This window comes from Lindgomyces ingoldianus, assembly GCF_010093535.1.
Source record: "Lindgomyces ingoldianus strain ATCC 200398 unplaced genomic scaffold BDR25scaffold_38, whole genome shotgun sequence".
Lineage (NCBI taxonomy): Eukaryota > Fungi > Ascomycota > Dothideomycetes > Pleosporales > Lindgomycetaceae > Lindgomyces > Lindgomyces ingoldianus.
The window spans coordinates 420002-442310 of NW_022985199.1; the positions used below are offsets into that span (position 1 = coordinate 420002).

Sequence of the window (22309 nt, forward strand, 5' to 3'; positions counted from 1 at the left end):
GTTTGCATCTCTTTGGAAGTAACAGCGCTTTGCCCTCAAGCAGGAGGGAAATCCTTGCACTCCTATTAAGAAAAAAAAAGCTTTGGCTTGAAATTGTGGGTTTTGAACTCATTGACAGGACCGGGGAATAAAGGTCCAGCCTCAAGAGCATCCAAAATCGGAAGTTCTTCAAGCGTTACGTGGAATTAAGAAGAATGAAGGGAGAAATATAATGATATTGAGGAAGATAATTCCAGAGGCTTGCTCATCAGATGGTATTCCTTACAAACGATGGATTGGGATCTAAAAAGAAGCAATGGTTTGCCCCTTCTAGCCCGGAGCAGCAGAGCAAGGAGGAAAGGAGAGAGGAGGTGAAGCATTGTACTACCGGAGAACCCGCAGATGAAACCCTTCTGGAAGAGTGAGGAAGGGTAGCGAGAGTGGATACACGGCTAAGCAATGCAACCAGATCATAGATAAACTCTATATAAGGGCCCTCGACGACACAATTGAGACTAGAATGAGGAAGAAGTGCATACTATTAGAGCTATATGCAGCAAAGAAGTTGAGATTCGAACAAGGAATGCAACAACAAGGTGGCCCGTCATCTCAGCCGCGAGCAACACCATCCCCGTCACCAGCTCAACCCCTCTCCCGACACGATGGTAAACCGATCAAAGATGTCCTATATAGAAGGAACGTTGGGACGGTGAAACGAACCCCTTAATCCCGTTTGGAGCTAGAAATCAAGATTGGGGAGGGGAGAATATGTGAAAGCGGATAGCAATACAATATTCATGTCAATGGTAACAAAAAGACCTAGTTCAAACTATGGGTCTTGCGTGACTGAGCTTCTAAAGATTTTTTACAAGGTGTCGCAAATATACCAATAGCTGCATACTCTATACTTTCGGCTGGGGCTCTGCCAGGCCAATCTTGCCTTCATCATCATACACAATCTCTCTAATCTTCACACACCTTAGGTGATTGACGCCCTTCGACAGTGAAGTATCATGGTAGAAAAGATACCATTTGCCCTTGAACTCTACGATAGAGTGATGCGTAGTCCATCCTATGACTGGTTCTAGGATCCTGCCGCCGTACGTAAATGGACCAAGTGGGTTGTCGCTTGTCGCGTAGCAGAGGTAGTGCGAATCGCCGGTGGAGTACGAGAAGTAGTATTTGCCATTGTACTTGTGCATCCAGGCTGCTTCGAAGAATCTCCTATCGTGGTCGGACGCTGGAAGTGGCTGTCTATCTTTGTCTAATATTACGACATCCTGGACATCAGACTTGAGGGACTTCATATCTTCGCTCAGTTTTGCAACTTTTGCGCACAAAGCAGGACCCTCCTGCGCTTCCATTTTTGAGTAACTCTCCCTCACAAATTTTCCAGTGCTCCAGCACTGCAATTGTCCACCCCATATGCCGCCAAAATAGAGGTATGCTTGTCCGTCGTCGTCCACGAAACTTGCAGGGTCGATACTGAAGCTGCCCTGAATCGGCTCCGGCTCCGGTTTGAAAGGACCTCCTGGCTCATCTCCAACAGCCACACCAATCCTGAAGATTCCCTCATGATCTCTTGCAGGGAAGAACAGGTAATATTTACCGTTCTTTTGTGCCGCATCTGGAGCCCAGAGTTGCTTCGAGACCCACGGAATATCCTCCTGTTTCAGTGCAACTCCGTGGTCAGTCACGGGCCCACCGACTGTGTCCATACTAAAAACATGATAATCATTCATGTCATACTGATCTCCATTATCATTGTCCTTGATATCGGTCTCACGATCGTGGGAGGGGTAAACGTAGAGCTTGCCATTGAAAACATGCGCAGACGGGTCGGCAGTAAAGACGTGTGTGACGATGGGGTCTTTATCGGCCATGACTGCAGAGATCCGGACGAATTGAGTAGCTAAAGGATTATCGTAAAGAAAGTGGTGTTAGCAAGTTGCCGGGTTGGCATCGTGAGCCTTTATGGAGCTGCCCCGCGAGGCCCAAACGGCCTTCAATTCATCCATATTATCCACCGGGACGGCTAGCCTAGGACATAGAAGCCAAGAGGCTGTCAGGTGAGGTTAGGTTGCGAGAGTCTTCATGAAATAAGATCAAGTGAGTTGAAAAAGAGGGTCTTGAAGACGAACAAGACTGGACGTCTTTAGCCGCTCAATTCAACCGCTGCAAAAGCGCCCATGGTTGAAGATACTGGGCCGGGTCGCCGGAGGTCGGGCAGGAACACTCCTTCAAGCTTTGTCCGAGAATGGTATACACACGCGTTAGACTTCAAGATCAGAGACTTTGACGGGAGCACAAGGAGTCACGAGTGCACGTGCGCAAAGATGACTAAGTGACTGGAGAATAGTTAACTAAAGTTAACGGTGTCAAGCTCCGGCTCCCCAAACAGATATGCTATGGCCAACCTAATGGAGTTCGGAATGACGATGGACTGGTCAAGCCATCCATATTGTGCAGATCTCAGGGAAGGAGTCTTCAAACGCTGGTGGAGTCGGCGGGATAGAACGCTGGGCACTATATCTGCGGAACCCGCAAACACTCCGTTAAACGTTTGCTGCAGGAACAGCAGTTCACAAAGCGCGTGTGAAGGAGATGAGATGAACGAGGGGTTTCGAGGATTCCAACTACATGGTCCAGCGGTCCACAGACGTCCGGATCAGGAATCGCATCACCCAACGAAGGATTCATTGCAAGGATTTTTGAAACACATACGGTGGCATTCAGCATCACAATATCCGCAAATGCAAGAGGATCTGCGGGCTGGCATCTCGGAGTTAAAAGACATTGATATCGGTCGGGCCCACGTTGAGGGAAGATGATGTCTTTCGTCTGCTTTGGTGTATCCACATTTCTAGTTGCTCGTTGGGGACTTTGGTAAGTCCACAGGGATTGTGCTTATGGCTATGAAGCTTAATGCATTTTATTCTTGCTGGAAATTTACCCTGTGGCCATTAACGATACTATGGAGTGTTTTAGCACTGGCTGAGCTGGATCCAGTTGTCATCAAGGTACGATATGTGTAAGCTGATACTACTCCGCCAACTAATCATATCAAGGGAAGTCGATTCTTCTACAAGACCAATGGTGACGAGTTCTTCATTCGAGGAGTGGCCTACCTATATCCAAACCAGACCCAACCCCCGACGGATCTCCTTGCCGACGAAAAAGGCTGCGCGCGCGACATTCCACTTCTCAAGGCCCTCAACGCTAATTTGATATCTGTGGGGTATCTGGATCCAAATCGTGACCATAGCGGCTGCATGAGCGCCCTTGCAGATGCCGGTATCTATGTCTTAGCAAGTCTGCATAGCGACTATCTGGCGAGCAACGAGTCCTCTACTCCCACATGGACTTCCGAACTTCAGGACCTGTATACTGGTGTTGTTGACTCCATCGCCCAGTATACGAATACATTCGGCTTTATTCTCACTGAAACTGTGTATGATAATCCTGGCGACTGGCCCTACCGCAAAGCCTCCATTCGCGATACCAGAGATCACATTGTTTCTAAGAATTACCGAGATATCCCCATAGGGATCACCCTGGCGCCTGTCAGCGAAGTATACACTGAGGATGAGTTCCTCTCGGAAGTCGACTTCATGACATGTGATATGTCGGCTGCAGATTTTCTAGGTCTCCTGCTTATGCGCCAGTTCGAGAACACTTGCCAAACGGACGACAACTCTTTTGATTTCTTAGCAATGCCGCGAAAGATAAATGCCAGGACCCAAATACCTGCTTTCATCTCGCAATATGGATGTCATACTGATCGGTTTAATGAGAAGTTGGATCAGCGTAACTATTCTATTGTTCATCCCATATACTCTGATACTGCGGTTGAAGTGCTCAATGGAGGGATAGCGTTTGAGTACTTCCAGCGAGAGAATCCAGATTATGGTATGGATCCGCATTTGTTCCACGTTCACATGAAGACTGACGTATTGCAAAGGTTTAGTCTCTCTCGTCTCCCCACAAAGAGTTACTGCTGTTCCTGGTTACTCCGCTCTTTCATCTGTGATGGCAACAGTGAATCCCAAGTCCACAAACGCAGCCTTGTATACACCTACTACTCGAACGCCGAGCTGCCCTACAATTGTAGGAACGGCAACGCTCGCACCTACTTTACCGCCGACGCCATCTCGCAAAGTATGTGATTGTATGATGGATACCTTGCAATGCATCGCAACAACTGACACACAGCACTTTGTAAACAATCCAACAATCATGAATTCAGAGGTTGGGAATTCTTTCGGCCTCTCATTTGATGCAAACGTCAGCACTATCTGCGAGGGCAAAATGGATCAGATATGTACGGGAATCTACACAGATGTCGAGCGCGGACAGTATGGGGCATTCAGGTGAACCTCTACTCAACGCCCGCCCCAAATACCGAACATTCTACTAAATTGACGTGCAGCATCTGCGATAATTCGGAAATATACTCCTGGGCAGCGAACCGATACTTCAAACGTCATGGTGCATCCGAGCAAAGTTGCAACATTAATGGCACGGTACAAATGCGCACTCCTCCTACGAAGAACGATGCCCAGTGCAAATTCCTCCTCGGCCAACTTGACGAAAATGGAAAAGGGACAATTACGTTCTCGACCTTGGCTCCTACTTCGACTTCACCAACATCTTCATCATCTCCAAAATCAGGCCAACCACCGAACGGAAACTCCCCATCCAGCAACAACGCCTCGGGCTCATCTCTCTCCAGCGCTGCGAAGATCAGTATCGCAACATCCATTACCGTACTCGTTATCCTCATCCTCACCTTGGTGTCCTTCCTCATCCGTCGGCGACGCAAGAAATCCATGCAACCATCGCCCTCGAAAAGAGATTTCTCTGATTCAGAACTAAGTCAGTACGAGAGGAAGGAACTGGACGGGAAAGCTGTAAGCGAGGTGGAAGGTCCACTCCCCATAATTGCAGAACTGCCGGCATTTGAGAAACCAGTGGCAGAATTGGACGCGAATTTCCTACCAGGAGAGGTCAGGGGTGATAGTGTTAAGCTAAGGATACCGGCGGAATTGCACGGGGATAAGGCGGCTTGAGATGAAGAGGAGCAATAAAGATAAGATAGAGAATGAGTGGGTGAGATGGAAGAAGGGAAAAGATATCTTGAACATGAAAACACCGAACTTGAATTCCACCAGGAAGACTCCAGTGACATCACTGAGGCAGGAAATAGAACAGCTTAGAAAAATCCATGCACCACAAATACACTGGAAGACATGCTCGTACGGACACAACTCCATCATTGACATGGATGAGAGATCGACCTATTGGAACTATACAATTGGACATCCGAAGAACCACACCCATGAATCTCGTTCAACCCCCTCCGACTAAGCTCGCAATGCAGATATATGTACTGCAGTGCCAGCACTTATGACGGAACAAACCAAGGACCAGACCTAGGTCCAAAACTCAGCATAATCTTAGCAACTCCTTGACCTACAGCACGAGGTTTAACATATATACTCCACCTCAGTCATGTTCCATCATATGCAACAATATGCTGTAAACAGTTTAACTCCCATCCCCAACGGAGTTGGAGCCGAATATAATACCCCACCCAATCTACTTGTATCCCTCTCTAGAATTTAGCCTCCATTCTAGGATCTATCCTCGCTGATACACGCTCGGATGAGCATACATCGGATCTTCATCTCCCTCATGGCCATCACCCCAGTCGTAATTTTCGTCATCCACCCCCTCATCTTCATCTTCTTCCTCTTCCTCTTCCTCTTCACTATCGCCGCCGCTATCGTTGCCCTGGAGCCCGCCATCCCACCTAACACCCCTGGCCTCTTCCCCTCTGCCTGTCTCATTCCTATTTCCACTAAAGCCTATAACCCAAGCTCCCCACTCCCTAACCAAACCCACTACCCTCGCGGCTCTCCCCCTCTCCCCCTCTTCCACGCTACTCCTATCAGCCTCAGCAACCCCCCTCTCCTCCCTTCTCCCAGTCCCCACCCCCGCCCTCCTAATCCTCCTAACCTCAAACTTTCTCACCTTAAACCACTCGGACCGACAAAGAGGACACGAGTTCGAATTGCGCATTCCACTCAGAATCCAATTCCTGAGACATGCGTAGCCAAAGACATGGTCTCGACAACCGGGGACGTCGCGGACGAGGATGGGGGGATGAGATGCGTGGAATGACTCGTGGCAGATGGGGCAGAGGGTGGTGGGCGAAGGGTACAGGGGGTGGGGTGGGATGATGGGGGTTAGATGATTGCTTATGAAGTGTGTGAGTGTTGGGTGGGGAGTTTGTGGTGTGCGGATAGCAGTGGGTGCTGGTGGGGTGGATGAAGCTGGGGCTAGGGTCGGGATGATTAGAGATATAGGTGAAAATGGACGGATAGGGGAGGAGAGGTTGTCGGCAAATATTGAAGCCCCCGCGGGCGTTTGTCGCTGGGTCTGGACAAAAGATTGTTGGCGTAGATGCCGCCGGCCAGGGAAGGAGCCAAGTGGGATAATAGTACGAATTTCGTGCGGATCGGGGTGGCGAATTCTAGTTCCGCGTCGTCTGGCCACGTCCAAATTCGTATCCGGAATTCTGCTCTCGTTGTTCGTGGGAGATGAGGCCGGATCTCGAGGTAGGGGTCGGGTTGCAGTCGGATCTGTGTTGGAAGGGGAGGAAAGTGCTTCTTCTATGTATTCGAAGAACTGCCGTCGGTATTCGGAGAGTTCTCGCTGTTGTTCGGAAGGTGTTTCGAGGGTGTTCTCAGGTGATGGCGATGGAGAAGACGCGAACGTAAAATGATTCCGTAGGCGGCTGCTCCTGCCCATGATGAATTCCGTTCAGGGGTAGCTGTAGTTGATCAATTGCACTCCTAAATGGGTTGTTGTTGCTGAGTTTAGCAGGATATGAAAACATTGGGTCTCGGGCGCCCAGCAGCAAGTAGATAAATAAGCGGCGGGTTAGCTAGCACGTGTGTGAAAGTAGTGATGTGGCTCTGCTGCTAGTACGTCTTGTCAGTTCATGGGTAGGATGAAAGCTCCGCCGTGATAGCAAACATAGTGATTGAGATATATACAGTGAATGTAGACGTCGCGGCGTCGAAACAGGATGGAGTTTGCTTTAGTGACCAGGAGCCACAGAATCTAGGTACTGCACAATCGAGGCTGCAGTGGCATTATGTACTGGAAAAGTTGGATGCAAGCTGTTCAGCCAGAAATAGTCATTGACGGGAAGACCGCATGTGGAGTTGAAGTAATACCAGGTTGGTGTGCCACTGGTCGTGTGGTGTTAGTAAAATCTGAAAGGATATCTTTGGAAAGGAAGGGCCATAAACTCACTTCTGGTACGCATCACAAAATGCGGTTGTATTCTTAATATCACTTGTTTGGGGGAAAGACTTGGGATTTTCGAGAGCAGTCTCGTAGAGCTCATATGTTTTGTGTACAAACACATTCGTGATGTCATTATGCCGATTCTTGAAGGTCGTTGAGAGGTTCGTCAGTCTTGAGTTCCAGTTCTTAATGGCAGTACCCTCGTTTTCTATTGACCAATTGCCGTTAGCCAACGTGAGAGGGGCGAGCTGCACAGGCGGTACGCTCATGAATAAGAAGTTGCGGGCTCCGGTCTTCCAGACTTGTTCTAGCAGACTATCGTATTCGGCAAAGATCATATCATAGAGCGTGGCGTTGTTGAGCCACCAGGAGTTCCCAACGTCGTTGATGCCAATGAAGAAGGCAAATAGCGAGTTGCTGGAAGTCCAGGGTGCGACTTTCGGATGGGAGCCGTACGCAGGAAGGTACTCGTCTTGGACTTGGTTTTTGAGGGAGAGAACAGTGGGCGCGTATGGAGTTACAAGAGCGCCATCCACTGTAGCACCCCCATAAGCAAGGTTGTACGTTTGAATGTAGCTCTCATTGTAAGTGTATGTAAGGAAATCAACCCAATTTGGTCCACTAGATCATGTTAGACACAGTCTTGTGAGAGTAGGTATTCGAACATACTTTGCTGAAGTCCATCCCCTATTATACTGGTAAGCTTGGATCATGAAGTTCAATTGGCCGCTTACGGATAGTCTGGGTTGCCCATAGGATTTGCGGGATTCGGCTGGGTCCCATTCACATTGAAACCTGTTTGAGTATAGGAATCGCCACTGTCACATTCAGTAACTAGATCGGAGCATATGGAGAGATTTCTTACAATACAAAAAAGTATTTGACGCCCTTCCATCCTGACCATGATGGCTTCGCCTTTGAAGGAGCCGCAATAGCGAAGGGCGAAAATAAAAGCGCCAAAGCAATAGATTGTCTCATTTTTGCAACAACCCACAGGAATTCGGGGGGCAACAGAGTCAACGGCATAGAATGAAAGAAACGACTGGAGGTACAGAGTGCAAATATAAACCATTGCGTCGCGCCAGGGAAACGGAGCGAGATGAGCCATGACGGGAAAACCTGGAAACCTAAATTAAGTAGATTGCACTAGGTACTATATATTTCGTTCTAGAAGATGAAGTGGTACTAAATATCGTTCGAAACTTTGAAGGAAACACTAGGAAGGGTTTTAACGTCTGTGGAGACGTGTTTGATCGCCACCATGATGCGGGGATGGGTGAGAAAGCCACCTGGTGGCTCTCTTCCCGTTCCGTGTCCGGAAGGGAATGGGGTGGAGGTGAATATCAATATTTTCCTCGCGGAATTAAGTAAAATAATTAATCCGCGGGTAATCGTCCCTGGATATTTGTGGTTGAAAAGCTTTTCGTGAAAGCGAGACCGAGAGCCAAGCGTCTGGAATGGAGTGAGTATTATCCAATCAGAGGCAAGGTGGGCTAGAGAAGAAAATCATATTAGATCTGGGGTGGTATCAAGCTCAAAGGAACGCTAATATCACCAGAAGTGTCGTGGCCTTGCAGTCGCTTTGCAACATAAAAGTTCTTCCTAGATCATGCCAGGAGAGTTCATTCATCCCGAGGTCATCGCGGCCACTGGCTCGTACGAAGTACCTGGGTATGTATGTACAATCACGAGTGGACGAAGCCATTCGGACTCGGGAACTGTCGGCATCCGTCTTTACCAAAAAGTAATCATGCGGCTGAAGTTATGTTGTCGTCGGCATCAAAAGGACTAGAAAATGGCGCTGGAGGTCTTGGGAGGTGATCCGCAGTCACCGGAAGCCTCGGAAGACATCGAAACGAGCAATGACCCGTTCGCGGCGACTGAGTCGCTACCAAAAATGTTTCGGACGTCATACAAGGATACCTCTTGAAGTAGCACGAGGTTGAGGTGGAGCGTGTAATGGTGGAGATGTGGAGCTATTCCCTTGATTGTGGTCAAGAGGAAGATCGCAGCTGAGCTTCATCGCCATGGTCGCTTGGCTGTCACTGGGCATACGATGCAAGGTCAGCAGAAGGAGCAGTTGGATGAAGGATGAGCTAACAACTCGAAAAGGGGAAATTGGTGTGAATAATTGGTGTGGCTGTGAATGTAAGGCTGAAGTGACAGGGATGCAAGCTGCCTGGTTGGAAAGGCCCAGCCATTCACTGGCCACAGCGACAGTGTCTCAAACATATGAAAGTGCTGGTAAGCCAAGGCGTAATCCGCCCAGCTGTCTTCTTTCACTTTCTTGAAAATTGCATCCCGAGTGCCGTGAATCAGCCCTCACGTTGTGTCCCGCCATTGTTCGTCCCTTCGGCCGTACTGTGCGCCGACCGACTTCGAAGTAGCGACCTGTCACCAGCAGGTTTTTGGAAGACGCGCCTCCGAAGCTTATATTCTCCAACTGCTGCGCAACCAAAAGTGGCTCTCGCATATTCTTCCGCTGGATTGAAAGCCATGCACACCTGCTGAAGAGAGTGTTGACGTGGACGTGGTCTTGGAAAACGCCACATTCGCGTACCCACGCTGGACATCTGCGAGTCCCCGTATTCTAGGCATCTGCAGCGACAAAAACAAAGTCGAAGGCAGCTCTTGAACACTGTTGCACGATAGCGAGACCATGGCGGGCATGGAGCAGCTCGAAGTCCACAGCAAGGTGCGTCTCTCTGCGACCTCGCGCTCTGTGTGCATCTAATTGAGAAAGTGCAGTCGTACCTCGTACGGTGGGTGAATGTGTCTGCGGGGCACACCATTTCGTGGAGCATCCAGCCACATAAGAAATCCATCAACTTTGGTGTATTTAAACACCCCGGAGGAACTGGTGGCATCACTCCGAATCTACCGTCCTCTGCGACCTTCGAAGGCCCCTCCACCCCCGCTCTCGAAGTTCCTGGTGCGCGTGCACGCGGCTCGTCGATCCCTACCTCGCGCAATGATCGAACATTTGTGCTGGAGAAGCTGTCGGCCATTGGTCTGAAGCAAGTGCATTGGGCGGGGAAATGCGAAGCGGACAAGGTGTCCGTGGGGACCTATGATGTACCCGAGGGTGAGGGTGGCATGTACGGGCTGGTGTTCGATAATACATTCTCGAAGACGGTGTCGAAAACTGCAACCTTCGTACTGATGACATATCCTACCAATGCTCCGCCGAAATCTGGCCACCACATGCACTACGCCCAAGCAATGGCAGGAACGAGTACCACAAGCTTGTCGAGATCAAGTCCAGGACTTGCACCAGTTACCGACTCTACCGAATCACTACTAACAGATCCACTGGGAGGGGGCAGGAAGTTCAGCGAACGGCCTAAGTCATCGTACACGATAACCCCACAGAGCTCATCCTTTCTTACCGGCGTGCTTCAGAAGAAGAGAAGGAAAAGGAACCAAGGTTATGCGAGGCGGTTTTTTTCATTAGACTTCACTTCATCAACTCTATCATACTACCGGAATGACCATTCCTCAGCCCTGCGGGGCGCAATTCCACTCTCGCTAGCAGCTGTTGGAGCAAACGACAAGACGAGGGAGATTTCAGTTGATTCCGGGGCAGAAGTATGGCATTTGAGAGCGAGCAACAGGAAGGACTTCGACATGTGGAGAGAAGCTCTAGACCGAGCATCCCGGACTGCAGCAGGCTTGGCATCACCTACTCTTGTCATTCCGGAAAATCAGTGGGAACCGACACCTCATATGGTTAACCACGCTGAAGAGCGTGAATGGGCTATGGTAGAATCCCTTGTGGGTAGAGTTTCCGGCACGAGGGATGCAGTGCGGAGGCTCGCTCAGGATACGGACCCGAAGTATCAAACGCCCACTGGTCTAGGAATTAGCAGGTTGCAAGAGAGCCATTCCCCTAGTCTATCTGAAGCGGATGCAGGAGAGTACTTCCCTGATATGGAAAAGGGACTAGATCGGAAAGCATTTTGGAAACGAAAGGCGAGCAGCTCTGGTCATAGCCCATCTGGTTTGTTCAGGAGAAGTGTCTCTGCTCAAATGGCCGTGGCTGCTCCTACGACTATACCTCCTGTTCCTCCTCTGCCGAACGGCAACCTTGCAGTGCCAAAGCGGAATGGCCGGTTAAGCACCCATTATCAACCCCAAGAGGAGGGCGTTCATGACCACTGCATGGCCCTCCTCCGCGACCTCGACACTGTGGTAGAAGAATTCTCCGCTCTCTTAGCTGAAAGTCGACAGCGTCGAACACCAGTCCCTACATCTGCAGTCTCGCCTCGTCGAAGCATGGACTCACAATCCTCAGACGAATTCTTCGACGCAACCGACGGCGATACCGTAAAATCCCAACTCCTCACCATCCGCCGCGATAGCGAAGACGACGAGCACGAACGTGACGATGTCTCAGACGGCGAATCCGAGTCTTCCAGCGAAGCTGGAGGCACTGGTGTCTTCGACCGGATACCTCGTGAAGGCCAGCCCTCTCTTTTCCCTACGAAACCGAAATCCCTTGCACCCCTTCCACACGAGCGTGTAAGGCGCAGAATAAACGTCCCACCATCAAAAGGCCAACCCCCAAGCCTAATCGCCTTCCTGCGCAAAAATGTCGGAAAAGACCTCTCCACAATCGCCATGCCGGTGACCGCCAACGAACCAACCTCACTTCTCCAACGCCTGGCCGAACAAATGGAATACAGCGAGCTCCTCGACTCGGCCGTCACAGCCAACCCCGATAATGGCGAACGTCTCGTCCACATTGCCGCCTTCGCCATCTCTTCCTTCAGCAACGCCCGCGTCAAAGACCGCGCCATCCGCAAACCTTTCAACCCCATGCTTGGCGAGACCTTCGAGCTGGTGCGCGAAGACAAAGGATACCGCTTCATCGCCGAGAAAGTCGTTCATCGGCCCGTGCGCATGGCATGTCAGGCCGAAAGCCAGCATTGGACGTTCATCCAATCGCCCACGCCCGTGCAGAAGTTCTGGGGCAAGAGCGCGGAACTGAATACGGATGGTCGTGCGCGAGTCTTCCTTCACGCAAGCTCCGAACACTTTTCGTGGACCGTGGCGACGAGTTTTCTGCGGAATGTTATTGCAGGGGAGAAATACGTCGAGCCTGTTGGGACTATGACTATCATTAATGAAAACACAGGCGCGAAAGCAGTCTGTACGTTCAAAGCTGGTGGGATGTTTGCTGGTCGCTCTGAAGACGTATCAGTGCAGGTCTTTGACTCCTCGGGTGGTATTCTGTCTATGGGTGCACAGGGCAAATGGACGAACGAGTTGAATTTCACATCGAATGGCCAGCCGACGGGAAAAACTGTATGGAGTGTAGGCGATCTGGTGGAAAAACCTCAGCAACATTACGGGTTTACAACGTTCGCAGCCGAGCTTAATCAGATTACTCCGATTGAGCATAACCGTCTCCCGCCAACGGACTCCCGCCGCAGACCCGACCAACGCGCGGCAGAAGATGGCGACTTCGATCGTGCCGAGGCGCTGAAAGCGAGGCTTGAGGAGAGGCAGCGTGCAAGGCGACGCGTGATGGAGGAACATGGGGAGGAGTGGCAGCCGAGGTGGTTTGTGAAGGTTGGGCAGGAGGAGGCGGGAGCGTTGGGGGATGAGGAAGTGTGGAGATTGAGAGGTGGGAAGGAGGGGTATTGGGAGGAGAGGGAGAGGGGGGGATGGGAAGGCGTGTTGGATGTATTCCAAGCGTGATTAGAGAGTTAGTATTAGGGACAATGGCTGTGTATTTGTCACTCTGGATTAGATCGGACTTAACAGGTTAGATAGGAAGGACAGACAGATGGATCTCACATCAAACACGGCTACGGTAGAGCGGGATGTTTCTTTTGAAAAGAACCCACGCGGCGTTTTTAGATGTTTATGTAATAGGTGGAGGATATCACAGATGGATGGATTGGACTAAAAGACTGGTTGGTGCTTCAACAAAGATATTATTTGCGACTGAAATGAGCACCCTGTGACGTTGATGCCCTCTCTGATTCAAGCAAGATGGCTGGCGTATCAATTCTACCCCATTCCGTGGTATCAATGGCATGCAGAGTGTAGGCGAGCTAACAGACAAGGTGCAACGCCTGTGAAACGACTTTTTGGGGTTCCTATTACACTGAATCTCCAAAAAATGTTCTTATGCAAGCCACTTAAGTCAATTGTCCCGCGCCATCCAGAACGTAATACTATCTCTGCTCGAATCGTAATCGTCATATGCAATGTTGAAACTCAGATCTCGATGTCAATACCCAGATCCATTGATGAGATGATATCATCGTCCATTTTCCGCTTCCTGAATGTCGGGATACCGCCTTTCTTCTCTTGTGTGCTCTTGGCTGGGGTACCAGCCCTTACGACAGCTGGCGTAGCCGAACGACTCCTGTCGCTTCCCTCAAATAAATCATCGATGTTTGAGCCTGGAACCTGGAGAAGCTTAGATTTCTCTTGTTCCTCTTGCTTCTGCTTTTGGAAGGCTTTTTCTCTAGCCTTGCGGGCCCGTAGTTCGGCATGTCGCTCCTCGATAAGTGCCTTTCGAATTTGTTCCGAGTTGGCTTTACGGTTTTGACGGTTGATTTCAGCAAGACGCTGGGCAGTGTGGTCAGCCTTAGGGGTCGCAACGCTGGTTGATGCAGTGGAGAGTAGGTGGGTGTATTTATTTTGCTTGGCAATCTTCTCGCCGATATCTGCGTCGGTCCAGGTGCGGTTCTCAAGATTCTTGATGTCTTCATACTTTCGCTTGAGGAAGGCCTGCGTCGGAACTTTCGAATTCGATTCGACCAGCGACTGCTTGTACGTGTCAAGATCGGCCTGTGTCTGTCAGCAAGGGCGCCATGTGAAAATAAACTGTGTACATACATCTGTGAAGGCCTGGTTGGAGAGGAAGAGAAATGTGTATTCCTTCTTGACCGATCCGTGTTGTGCAACGACATACTGATCTGTGGCTATCCGCTGACCATTTTTGCCTTCGAAGACGTACGGCTTGCCCGTGGAGAATCCTATATGAAAAATTAGTTAGAGCTCTAGGGTCCCTCGAGACATATGCCTACCCTTAATCTGAGCCATCTTATACAATGTCCGTCGCATGGAATCTTGGCCGGTCCCAATTCGTACGAATGATCCAGTCATAGCCTCATCGAAGCCCGGGTAGAAGCACACCTTTGCGAAGAATCCTCTGCCAACACGGACCGACTCGAAGTGATGCATCTGAGCAGGCTGCTCCTCCCGGGCAGCAGCCTGTCTAGCACGCTCATCCCACTCCACTTCGCTCTCGCCATCAGCATCGAGATCAGACCCCGACCTGTCCCCAGAGCTCGATCGTCGACGGTGGCCGTTCCGCCGGTCATCCATGCGTTGTCGCTGCTGTTGTCCACGCTGCTCACGCTCTCGTTTGTATGCCTCCAGCTTGTCACTCGTCTTTACCTTCTGGCGACTGCTCTTACGGTGACTATCCTCGGGCTCAACGGAGCTAGCCTTCCGCTTCTGTCGCTTCTCGTTCTGTGCGTTGTCTACCCTCATCTGCTCGGCCCTACGAGCAAGTTCCAGCGTGAACTTAGCCCTGGCGGCCTCTTCGGCACGTTCGCCAAGGATCCTTTCGCGCTCCAGCTGAGGTAGGTTGTCGATGCGGCGTCGGTCGGCCTCATTGATGTACTTGCCATCCACGGGGTAGGGAGCAGCACTGTCACGCACGTCTGGCTCATCGCGTTCAGAGTCGGATTCGTCCATAGCACCAGAACCAAGGGAATTGGGCGAGGAGGCGGCGACGGAGGAGCTGAGCGGTGTCAGTCGTGGACTTGACATTTTGCGAAATGAACGCGCGGCGTTGTGCAGTAAGGTTGATGGAAAAGTCGGCGGGGAGAGTAAGGGAGTACTTACGCCTCGCCTTCCTCAGCCTCCTCATCACCTCCTGCAAGGGCGAAGAGCTCATCGTCGAGATCCGACATGGTAGCGAAGGCGAAAGGGGTAAAGTGAGATAAAGAACGACGTAAAGTGAAAGATTGCGGTGATAGAAAGGTAGAAATGGGCGGTTGTGGGTGAGGGTGGCGGAGAGAGATGTCGTGTTCGTGGGGTGAAGAGGAGAGGGAGACTTGGAGGACGAGGGCACCTTTACGTGACGAGCTGCCAAGCCCTCGCGGTCCGATAAAAACCCGCCGCACGGACTAGTGCGTTTCTCTGGAGAAACTGTCACGTGCTCGCGGGATTCCGTGCGGCCCCGATGACCGGGCGACACAGTGACCGCATCACCATCGTACCATCTGCTTTCACTTCACTCAATTATACAAATACCCAGCACTCCTTTGCCCTCACATTTCTGTACATATCTGCAAAATGTCCTTAACACTCTTTTCAACCACTAAGGCTCTCCGTAGTGCATCGCGACATTCTCAATTCGCGCTTTTTGATTTTCTTGCCCCAAGTATCGTAACATCAAGCCAGACAATCCGCGCCTCGCTATTTCATTCCACAACCTCGCCAATTGAACCTCTCCAAAACGCTCAAACCTCGCATCCGCAATCTCTTCAAAATGAGCCCTCTAGGAAGCCCCTAACACAATCGCAACGCGACTTCCTCGACAGTGCTGTACGTTCCACCGCTACACTATCTGATGAACAGATAAAGCGATCCCGAATAATGCGCTCACATCCACCCAGCTGCGCGTCAACCAAGCTGGCGAACTCGCCGCAGTCCTAATCTACGCCTCGCAAACCCCTCTCGTAATCCGCTCACACCCGCATCTCCGTCCCTTAATGCAACACATGTACGACCAAGAAGCCGGCCACTTCTCTACCTTCAACCAACTCATCGCCAAACACCGCGTCCGCCCCACGCTCATGTACCCAGTCTGGAAAGCTGCCGCGACTGCGTTGGGCTGGGGCACAGCGCTGATGGGCCGTGAAGCAGCGATGGCGTGTACGGAGGCTGTGGAAACGGAGATTGGTGGGCATTACAATGAGCAAGTCCGGGTATTGCTTGACTGGGCAGAGAAGTTGGAGGGGCGGGGAGAGGGGAGTGAGGAGCTGGATGGGTTGTTGAAGGAGTTGAGGCGGATTCGGGATGAAGAGCTGGAGCATTTGGATCATGCGGTTCAGAATGATGCGAAGAGTGCGGAACCATATGAGTTGCTGACAAATGTGATTAGAGGGGGTTGTAGGACGGCGATTTGGATTAGTGAAAAGGTTTGAGTGAATGTTTGTACGATCTGTATTGTAGTGCTCATAGGTCAGCCCAGAAGAATTGTGAATAGAATATCATATTCACTATGCCCGAATATGGGTAGCCATGGCCCTACGAAACCGCCTATGCTAACCCTCATGCGCCATAACTACTTGAAACCCATGCTGCCTTAAAATATCCACAAGCTAAATGTATACCATACTCCGAACCAACAATATCTACTCTACTCAAACCCTCCATCCAAACTTCCAAGCACACTCCTCTTCGCCCTACTCTCTCTCCCCACCTTCCTCTTCAACTGTTCCTTCCGCTTCCGCTCCACCTTCTCCACCTTGGCCCTTCTCTCCGCCTCTCTAGCCTGTGCATGAATATTACTCCGACCAGTACCACCCCTCCTAACACCGCCTTCAACCGGCGTATTAAAGCCTGAACTCCTCTCCGACGTCGTAGAAATGTTACTCGTCGCCTTCCTGACCAAACTCGGAACCCTGAAACCAGGTTGATGGGCGCCTGCAGACGGCGCATGGAAGGCCACATTGCCAGAGCGACTAGTATCAGGTGTTGAGGAAAGCGAGGCGCTTCGCGAGAGACTGAGACGATCGATTATTGTGCGGGGTGCAGGCTTAATAGGTGCAGGTAGTTCATCCCCGGAGTCAGAGAAGTCGGTATACGAGGATTCAGGAACCATGTTAGGCTCGTCGAGGAGTTCCAAGACAGATTGTTGGACATCGGCGAAGGAGATGGGCTTCCGTGTGAAGTTGTCGGAGGGTGCTGTGCGTCGCGCATGAGGTGGTGGACGGTTCTCTTTGTCCTGGGCATCGGGAGCTTTGCGTTTTAGAGGGTTGATTGGGGCGGTGGTGGTGGGCGCGAGAGATTGGGAATCTGGGACTGTAATATCTTCTTCGCCTTCCTGGGCGGAGTTGGACTGGGAGCCGGAACCAGAGCCGGAACCATCCATGTCGACATCTATAGCTGGTGCGTCAAGGAACTGAAAGTCCTGGTCGTCTTCGTGGTCTTCCAATGTGCGGAAGAACGCCATTTGCTTGGGGTTCTCAGCAAGCTTTCCAATCCGCTCATCTGCAACAAGAGCCTTTCTCATTAACTGGAATTCTTGCTGCTTCTTCCTACGCCGCTGCTCGGCCTCGTCTTCATCATCAGACACATCGAATGCACCACCCCCTCTGCCCTTCCTCAGGGCACCACTCATGATATCTTTGTATAGTTGATTGATGTTCTTCTCATCGTCCGCCTTAGCCTTTTCACTGAAAGTCAATTAGTAAAACTGGACTGATAGAGAATAGGTACAACTTACGCATAATAAGCGGCAATCCTCCGTTCATCAACTTTCACATCATTTATATCGATCATCTTGGCGAGCTCTTCGTCATCTTCCCCACTATCATCGTCACTGGCTCCTCCAATACCTGCATATTCATCTTCAGACTCTTCAGCTTGCTCTTCGACCACGTCCTTTGCCCAACTAGTCTTTTTGTTAAAGTCATTCACGACACGCTGTTTCTTAGCCGCTTGTTTCAAAGCATCAAACGCGTCTCTGCTCCCCGAAGTAGGCTGTGTCTCTTCTTCCTCGGATTCAGCAGGGATATTATCCTCATCGATAAATGATAGCTCAGGAACCATGTCCTTGCGACGTTGGAGTCTACCTCTTCTCTGAACGACTGGAGTTTCAGCTATGGGTAGCATCACCGTGTTAATTGTCGAAGGTAGAGGTACGAGACCGGCAGGTGAAAAAGATAGTTCAAAGCCAGCATCCTGTGTCGGCTCAGGCATTTCGGAAAGCTGAGTTTGCGGGAAATTTGGAGAGGTTCCGATAAGCTGGCTGAATCCTAAATAGATCTGGGAGACTTGGCTAGCTTGTGAGTCTCCTGCTTGGGGAGCTGGTTCTTGACTGTTGGGCACAAGAAGGTCTGGCGTTGAATTGAGCAGCCCCAAAGGTTGTGTATCAGGAAGACTACGTAGGAAATCTAGAGAGTCTTGTTCTGGTTCCTCGTCAAGGGGGTGGGTGGTCTGAGAATTGGATTCCAGGTTCGCCATGGTGCCAGCAAAAACTTGAGTAAGACCTAGCCCAGTGCCTGAATTAAAGCCAAATGCAGCCATTTCATCAACCTGTGTCGCTTGAGTTTTCTGCAGAGATTGCGATGAGCTCTTCGGGGCCTCATCCTCACTCTCATCTTCGTCATCGACCACAACATTTCTAGCCCTTCTTGTGGCAGTCTTGCGAGTAGGTGTACAGACTGGTTCATCCTCCATCTCTTGTTCATTGCCGAAATCTTCCTCGAGACACTCTTCGGACTCATCGCCATCTTCACAAGCTTCTGGGTCAAGCAGGCCATTTGAATTGTCCGCTTGTCCGTCCTCGTCCATCTCTTCATCTTCATCTTCGGCTTCTTCTTCAACGTCCTCCTCTTCCGAGCCCGAAAGCTCCAATTCAGCTTCATATTCGGGCTCTTCTAATTCGCCACCTTCCTCCTCTCCATCCCCAACATAATCCTCGTCTTCATCACTCGACAACATCAAGTCCCCAGTTTCACCATTCTTCTTTGCTTCCTCTCGCTCTATCTTTCGGAGCTTCAAGTCTTCTTGGCGGGCTTTCTCGATCTGAACAACCATGTCTTCAATCTCTAACTGATGTTTCTCCCTCTCCTCTTCCGTCTCAACATGAATACCTCTTCGCTTCAAATCCGCAATCTTCTCCTCGCGTTCCTTCTGTGCCTGTTGACGTGCGCGCCGCCCAAGAGACATCTGCAACTCTGTTGCATTCATCGAACGCCGACCTTTCGGGGCTGTTTTACTAGGTGACGTTAAGTGAGCGAGGTGGCGAAGGTGGAGAAGAGAAGGGGCTTCCTGCTGCTGTCTCTTCGGAAGGTTGTCGAAAACAGGAAACCGGCTTTTGGGTTTCATGACTTCAATGTCATCTTCGGAATCCGACAAGTCAACCATTTCAGCGCTTGAGAGCTTCGGGGTGTTCAGTTGAGCATTTCGTATGATAGTTGGCTGTTCTTGCTCAAGCAACGGGTTCGTAGACAAGTTCTGGAAGTCTAGGGCACGTCCCTTACCCTTGTCAACCGTGACGGGAGGCAGCGTGGTTGCAGTTGGTGCTAAGGCATGATCGACCTTTTCTTGTAAAGAATCTGTCTCAGGCAGGATCTCTACGCCAGTTATCGCGTCAGGCATCTTAATTGAATTCTCTTGGCTCGGAGGACTTGTAGGGGGTGTATCATGTGCCTGAATACCTTCAACATCTGAGGAACCCAACGGCGAGTTTGCGTCGGAACTCGAAAGCGCTGTTGGTTCTTCCGGGATAGCGTGATTGTACCCAAGCTTTGCAAACAGATCTTTGATACCGTGTCTCTTTTTAGTTTTGGCTTGGTGAGTGAGTTGCATGTTACGATTTATCCTCTGCTGTTCGCGGGCCATCTCTTCCATAGCTTTCTTGCTTGCTTTTCGCGTCGGCTTTGATTGTTGTGTAAGACGTCTTCCATTCTCACCATCGGGGTCGCTGTCAGATTCTTGGTCTGCATCATGTCCAGCACGCGGCTGTTGCTTCTTCTGATCGTGTTGCTCTTTCTGCAGTCTCTTTCGTTCAGCCCTTATCTTTCTAGTCCTCTCCATCAAGTCTGCATTAAGTCGTGGATTTACGGAGTCATCCGAATCAGAAGGTACTGGATACGTAGTCTTCGACGTCTTAGCTGTAATAGGAGATGCCGTCGGGCTAACGAAAAGACCTCGCGAAGATCGCCGAGACCTCGGCGTCGCTGAGGGCGAGGATTGTGGAAGACGGCTCTTGTCTTTGCGAGTGATTAATCTGCGAGCTCTATTAGATCTTACGGGAAGATCATCTTCCTCGCCACTACTCGAGGAGTTAGGCACTTGGGCTGCCAGCTCTCGGTTTCGGATATGCTTTTGTTGGTGGGGTCCTGGAAGGGGGAGCTTCGCGGTCTGCTCGGAGAGTCCCTCATCGTCATCGCTATGAGAAAATGAAGAGGCTATCTGTGTATCCTTCGTTGTCTTGTTTGGCTGCAGCTCACTCGATTCAGACATGAGTTGCCTCCTAACCCGCTCATAAGCACCTGGCCCATCTTCCTCCTCACTATCAGACGCGTCTTGATCATTTTGTTGTTGGAGCCGGGCCGCCAATGTTCCTCGGGGTATTTGTATTGGCGGCTCGTGGTCGGACTCAGTACCACTCTCCATGAGTTTTGAGAGGGCATTTGTAGGTCGCATAGGTTTGGCAGGATGTGTTGGCTGAGGGGAATCAACAATCTCTTCCTCCTCATACTCAACATCCAGATCCATGCTGTTATTCATCTCGTTTTCAAGTGGGTAAGCCCTCATTGAAGATTCCGCACTTGATTCCATCGTAAAAGGGAAACTCTTCGGCTGGAAGTGCACAAGGGAGAGAGGCAAAGAATGGGTGTGCCAGTTGGCTAATTGAGCTTGAAAGTCACAGTGAAGGTCTCAATTAGAGGAAGAAACACATTCTCTGTCAAATTGGTTGAATTCCGGGAGGCGGGGAAGCAATACGTGATGGTGTTCTACGAGGAACGTCCACAACGCGAAAAACGCGTCGAGACGTGCCGAGGCCGGCGAAGCGAGATGCCGACGGCCCATGCTCCAGACCCGCCACAGTGTGGCTTCAATACGACTTCGACTTTCCTTCGTCTCTCCTCTTTCTCTTCTCTGCACCTCAAATGCACCTCGCCCTGCATGCCCTCAATTCCCGTCGGCTCTTCTCGTACATTTAATTGAGCAGTTCCATGCATATTCCGGCCTGGTACATCCAACCCTCGCGTAAGCTCTCGTTCATCTAAGTCGTCTCCTCTCTCTTCCAGTACGGCATGCCTCTCTGGGGCGTCAAGGTTAGGGCCCCAACTACGCCATCAGCATTATGTTTTACCTGAGCCGTACAAGTCTGTTCTACGCACTCAGAATAGCCGTCAGCGCTGTTAGGCCCGCTCATCACAGCTATTCAGCTGTGTCAGGTGAGAGTATCAGCCTTGCACAAAAGTATTTTTGAGGATTCTGCGCTTCCACTGAGCAATTCTTCTTTTTCACTGGAAAGTCGTTTTATTTTGGTTTCATCTCTTGTCTCTTCCCAAAATCGATCATGAAGACTTTGAAAATCCTCATGTGGCGAGCTTCTCTCCAGACAGCACCTCCTTCAAGACCTCAGGTTGATCTCAAAATAGCATCAACTTCCGCTTATGCTTCGTTGAAACACCTTGCATCCTCGTACCCCAGATTGAAGGGCTATCGCCAAGGATCTTGCCAGGGTTGTTGACGTTTTCTAGCACTTTGTAACGACAGCAGATCATCAGCAGAGCGATCTTTCGACGCCTTGCAGAACTCCTTTTCTTATCTCGAACACCGAGCTTGTTGAAGATGACGACGATAGAGGGGCACTGAGAAGACTGCCACGCCTTCGCGAACACACGTGATGCTCCACGTCTGAAGCGCCAGTGCCACCGAAGCGCCTCGACTTTGCAATTGTACCTCAATTGACCCAACTGTGGCACAGGACGCGTCTGCCTCCGGACTGAAGTGACCAAACCGGGCCAACTGTGCCCACCACCCGTTAGCTCACGCAGCAGCAGTCGGCAGGCCTTTCCAAACCCACCATATTGCCTTGTTGACAGCAAACAGCGAATCGCAAGGAATGCGTCCTGAGACATGTCTCTAACCAATTAGGAACACACCTGTGGGCCGCTATAATGAAGGCCCTCTTAAGGTGAGGCAGGCCCGGCGTCACCACCATGGGGCACGACGCAAGCGAAGGCTGCAGATGCACTTTTGCGACAGAAGGCCAGGCAACGAGAAACTCGAT

General features: G+C 50.7%; 8 protein-coding genes across 8 annotated transcripts; 3 read left to right on the plus strand and 5 right to left on the minus strand.

The window, feature by feature from the left end:
• Nucleotides 1-881: 881 nt before the first annotated feature.
• BDR25DRAFT_378713 (Arabinanase/levansucrase/invertase) lies at nucleotides 882-1862 on the minus strand (the record flags this gene model as incomplete). Its single annotated transcript, XM_033697566.1, has 1 exon — nucleotides 882-1862. One exon carries the CDS (start codon nucleotides 1860-1862, stop codon nucleotides 882-884), a length of 981 nt encoding a protein of 326 aa, XP_033542395.1.
• Nucleotides 1863-2394: 532 nt separating this feature from the next.
• BDR25DRAFT_378715 (uncharacterized protein) lies at nucleotides 2395-5048 on the plus strand (the record flags this gene model as incomplete). The annotated part of the gene is made up of 4 exons (XM_033697567.1): nucleotides 2395-2999; nucleotides 3048-3888; nucleotides 3941-4349; nucleotides 4409-5048. Exons 1-4 carry the CDS (start codon nucleotides 2889-2891, stop codon nucleotides 5046-5048), a joined length of 2001 nt encoding a protein of 666 aa, XP_033542396.1. The 5' UTR covers nucleotides 2395-2888.
• A 254-nt stretch (nucleotides 5049-5302) lies between these two features.
• Nucleotides 5303-6993, minus strand: BDR25DRAFT_378720 (uncharacterized protein). Its single transcript, XM_033697568.1, has one exon. The coding sequence runs from the start codon at nucleotides 6790-6792 to the stop codon at nucleotides 5620-5622; it is 1173 nt and encodes a 390-aa protein (XP_033542397.1). The 5' UTR covers nucleotides 6793-6993; the 3' UTR covers nucleotides 5303-5619.
• Nucleotides 6994-7084: 91 nt separating this feature from the next.
• BDR25DRAFT_239288 (uncharacterized protein) lies at nucleotides 7085-8274 on the minus strand (the record flags this gene model as incomplete). The annotated part of the gene is made up of 5 exons (XM_033685670.1): nucleotides 7085-7238; nucleotides 7303-7917; nucleotides 7966-7983; nucleotides 8031-8114; nucleotides 8162-8274. 5 exons carry the CDS (start codon nucleotides 8272-8274, stop codon nucleotides 7085-7087), a joined length of 984 nt encoding a protein of 327 aa, XP_033542398.1.
• Nucleotides 8275-9578: 1304 nt separating this feature from the next.
• BDR25DRAFT_306659 (uncharacterized protein) lies at nucleotides 9579-13255 on the plus strand. The gene is made up of 2 exons (XM_033690678.1): nucleotides 9579-9991; nucleotides 10045-13255. Exons 1-2 carry the CDS (start codon nucleotides 9956-9958, stop codon nucleotides 12997-12999), a joined length of 2991 nt encoding a protein of 996 aa, XP_033542399.1. The 5' UTR covers nucleotides 9579-9955; the 3' UTR covers nucleotides 13000-13255.
• On the minus strand, nucleotides 13158-15354 carry BDR25DRAFT_270183 (plus-3-domain-containing protein). The gene is made up of 4 exons (XM_033687194.1): nucleotides 15169-15354; nucleotides 14343-15064; nucleotides 14152-14291; nucleotides 13158-14103 (listed from the first exon to the last, which is right to left on the minus strand). The coding sequence occupies exons 1-4, from the start codon at nucleotides 15234-15236 to the stop codon at nucleotides 13525-13527; spliced, it is 1509 nt and encodes a 502-aa protein (XP_033542400.1). The 5' UTR covers nucleotides 15237-15354; the 3' UTR covers nucleotides 13158-13524.
• A 190-nt stretch (nucleotides 15355-15544) lies between these two features.
• Nucleotides 15545-16535, plus strand: BDR25DRAFT_306661 (COQ7-domain-containing protein). Its single transcript, XM_033690679.1, has 2 exons — nucleotides 15545-15873; nucleotides 15945-16535. Exons 1-2 carry the CDS (start codon nucleotides 15622-15624, stop codon nucleotides 16473-16475), a joined length of 783 nt encoding a protein of 260 aa, XP_033542401.1. The 5' UTR covers nucleotides 15545-15621; the 3' UTR covers nucleotides 16476-16535.
• Nucleotides 16536-16690: 155 nt separating this feature from the next.
• Nucleotides 16691-20526, minus strand: BDR25DRAFT_295138 (uncharacterized protein; the record flags this gene model as incomplete). The annotated part of the gene is made up of 2 exons (XM_033688825.1): nucleotides 16691-17729; nucleotides 17780-20526. The coding sequence occupies 2 exons, from the start codon at nucleotides 20524-20526 to the stop codon at nucleotides 16691-16693; spliced, it is 3786 nt and encodes a 1261-aa protein (XP_033542402.1).
• Between the last annotated feature and the right edge of the window lie 1783 nt (nucleotides 20527-22309).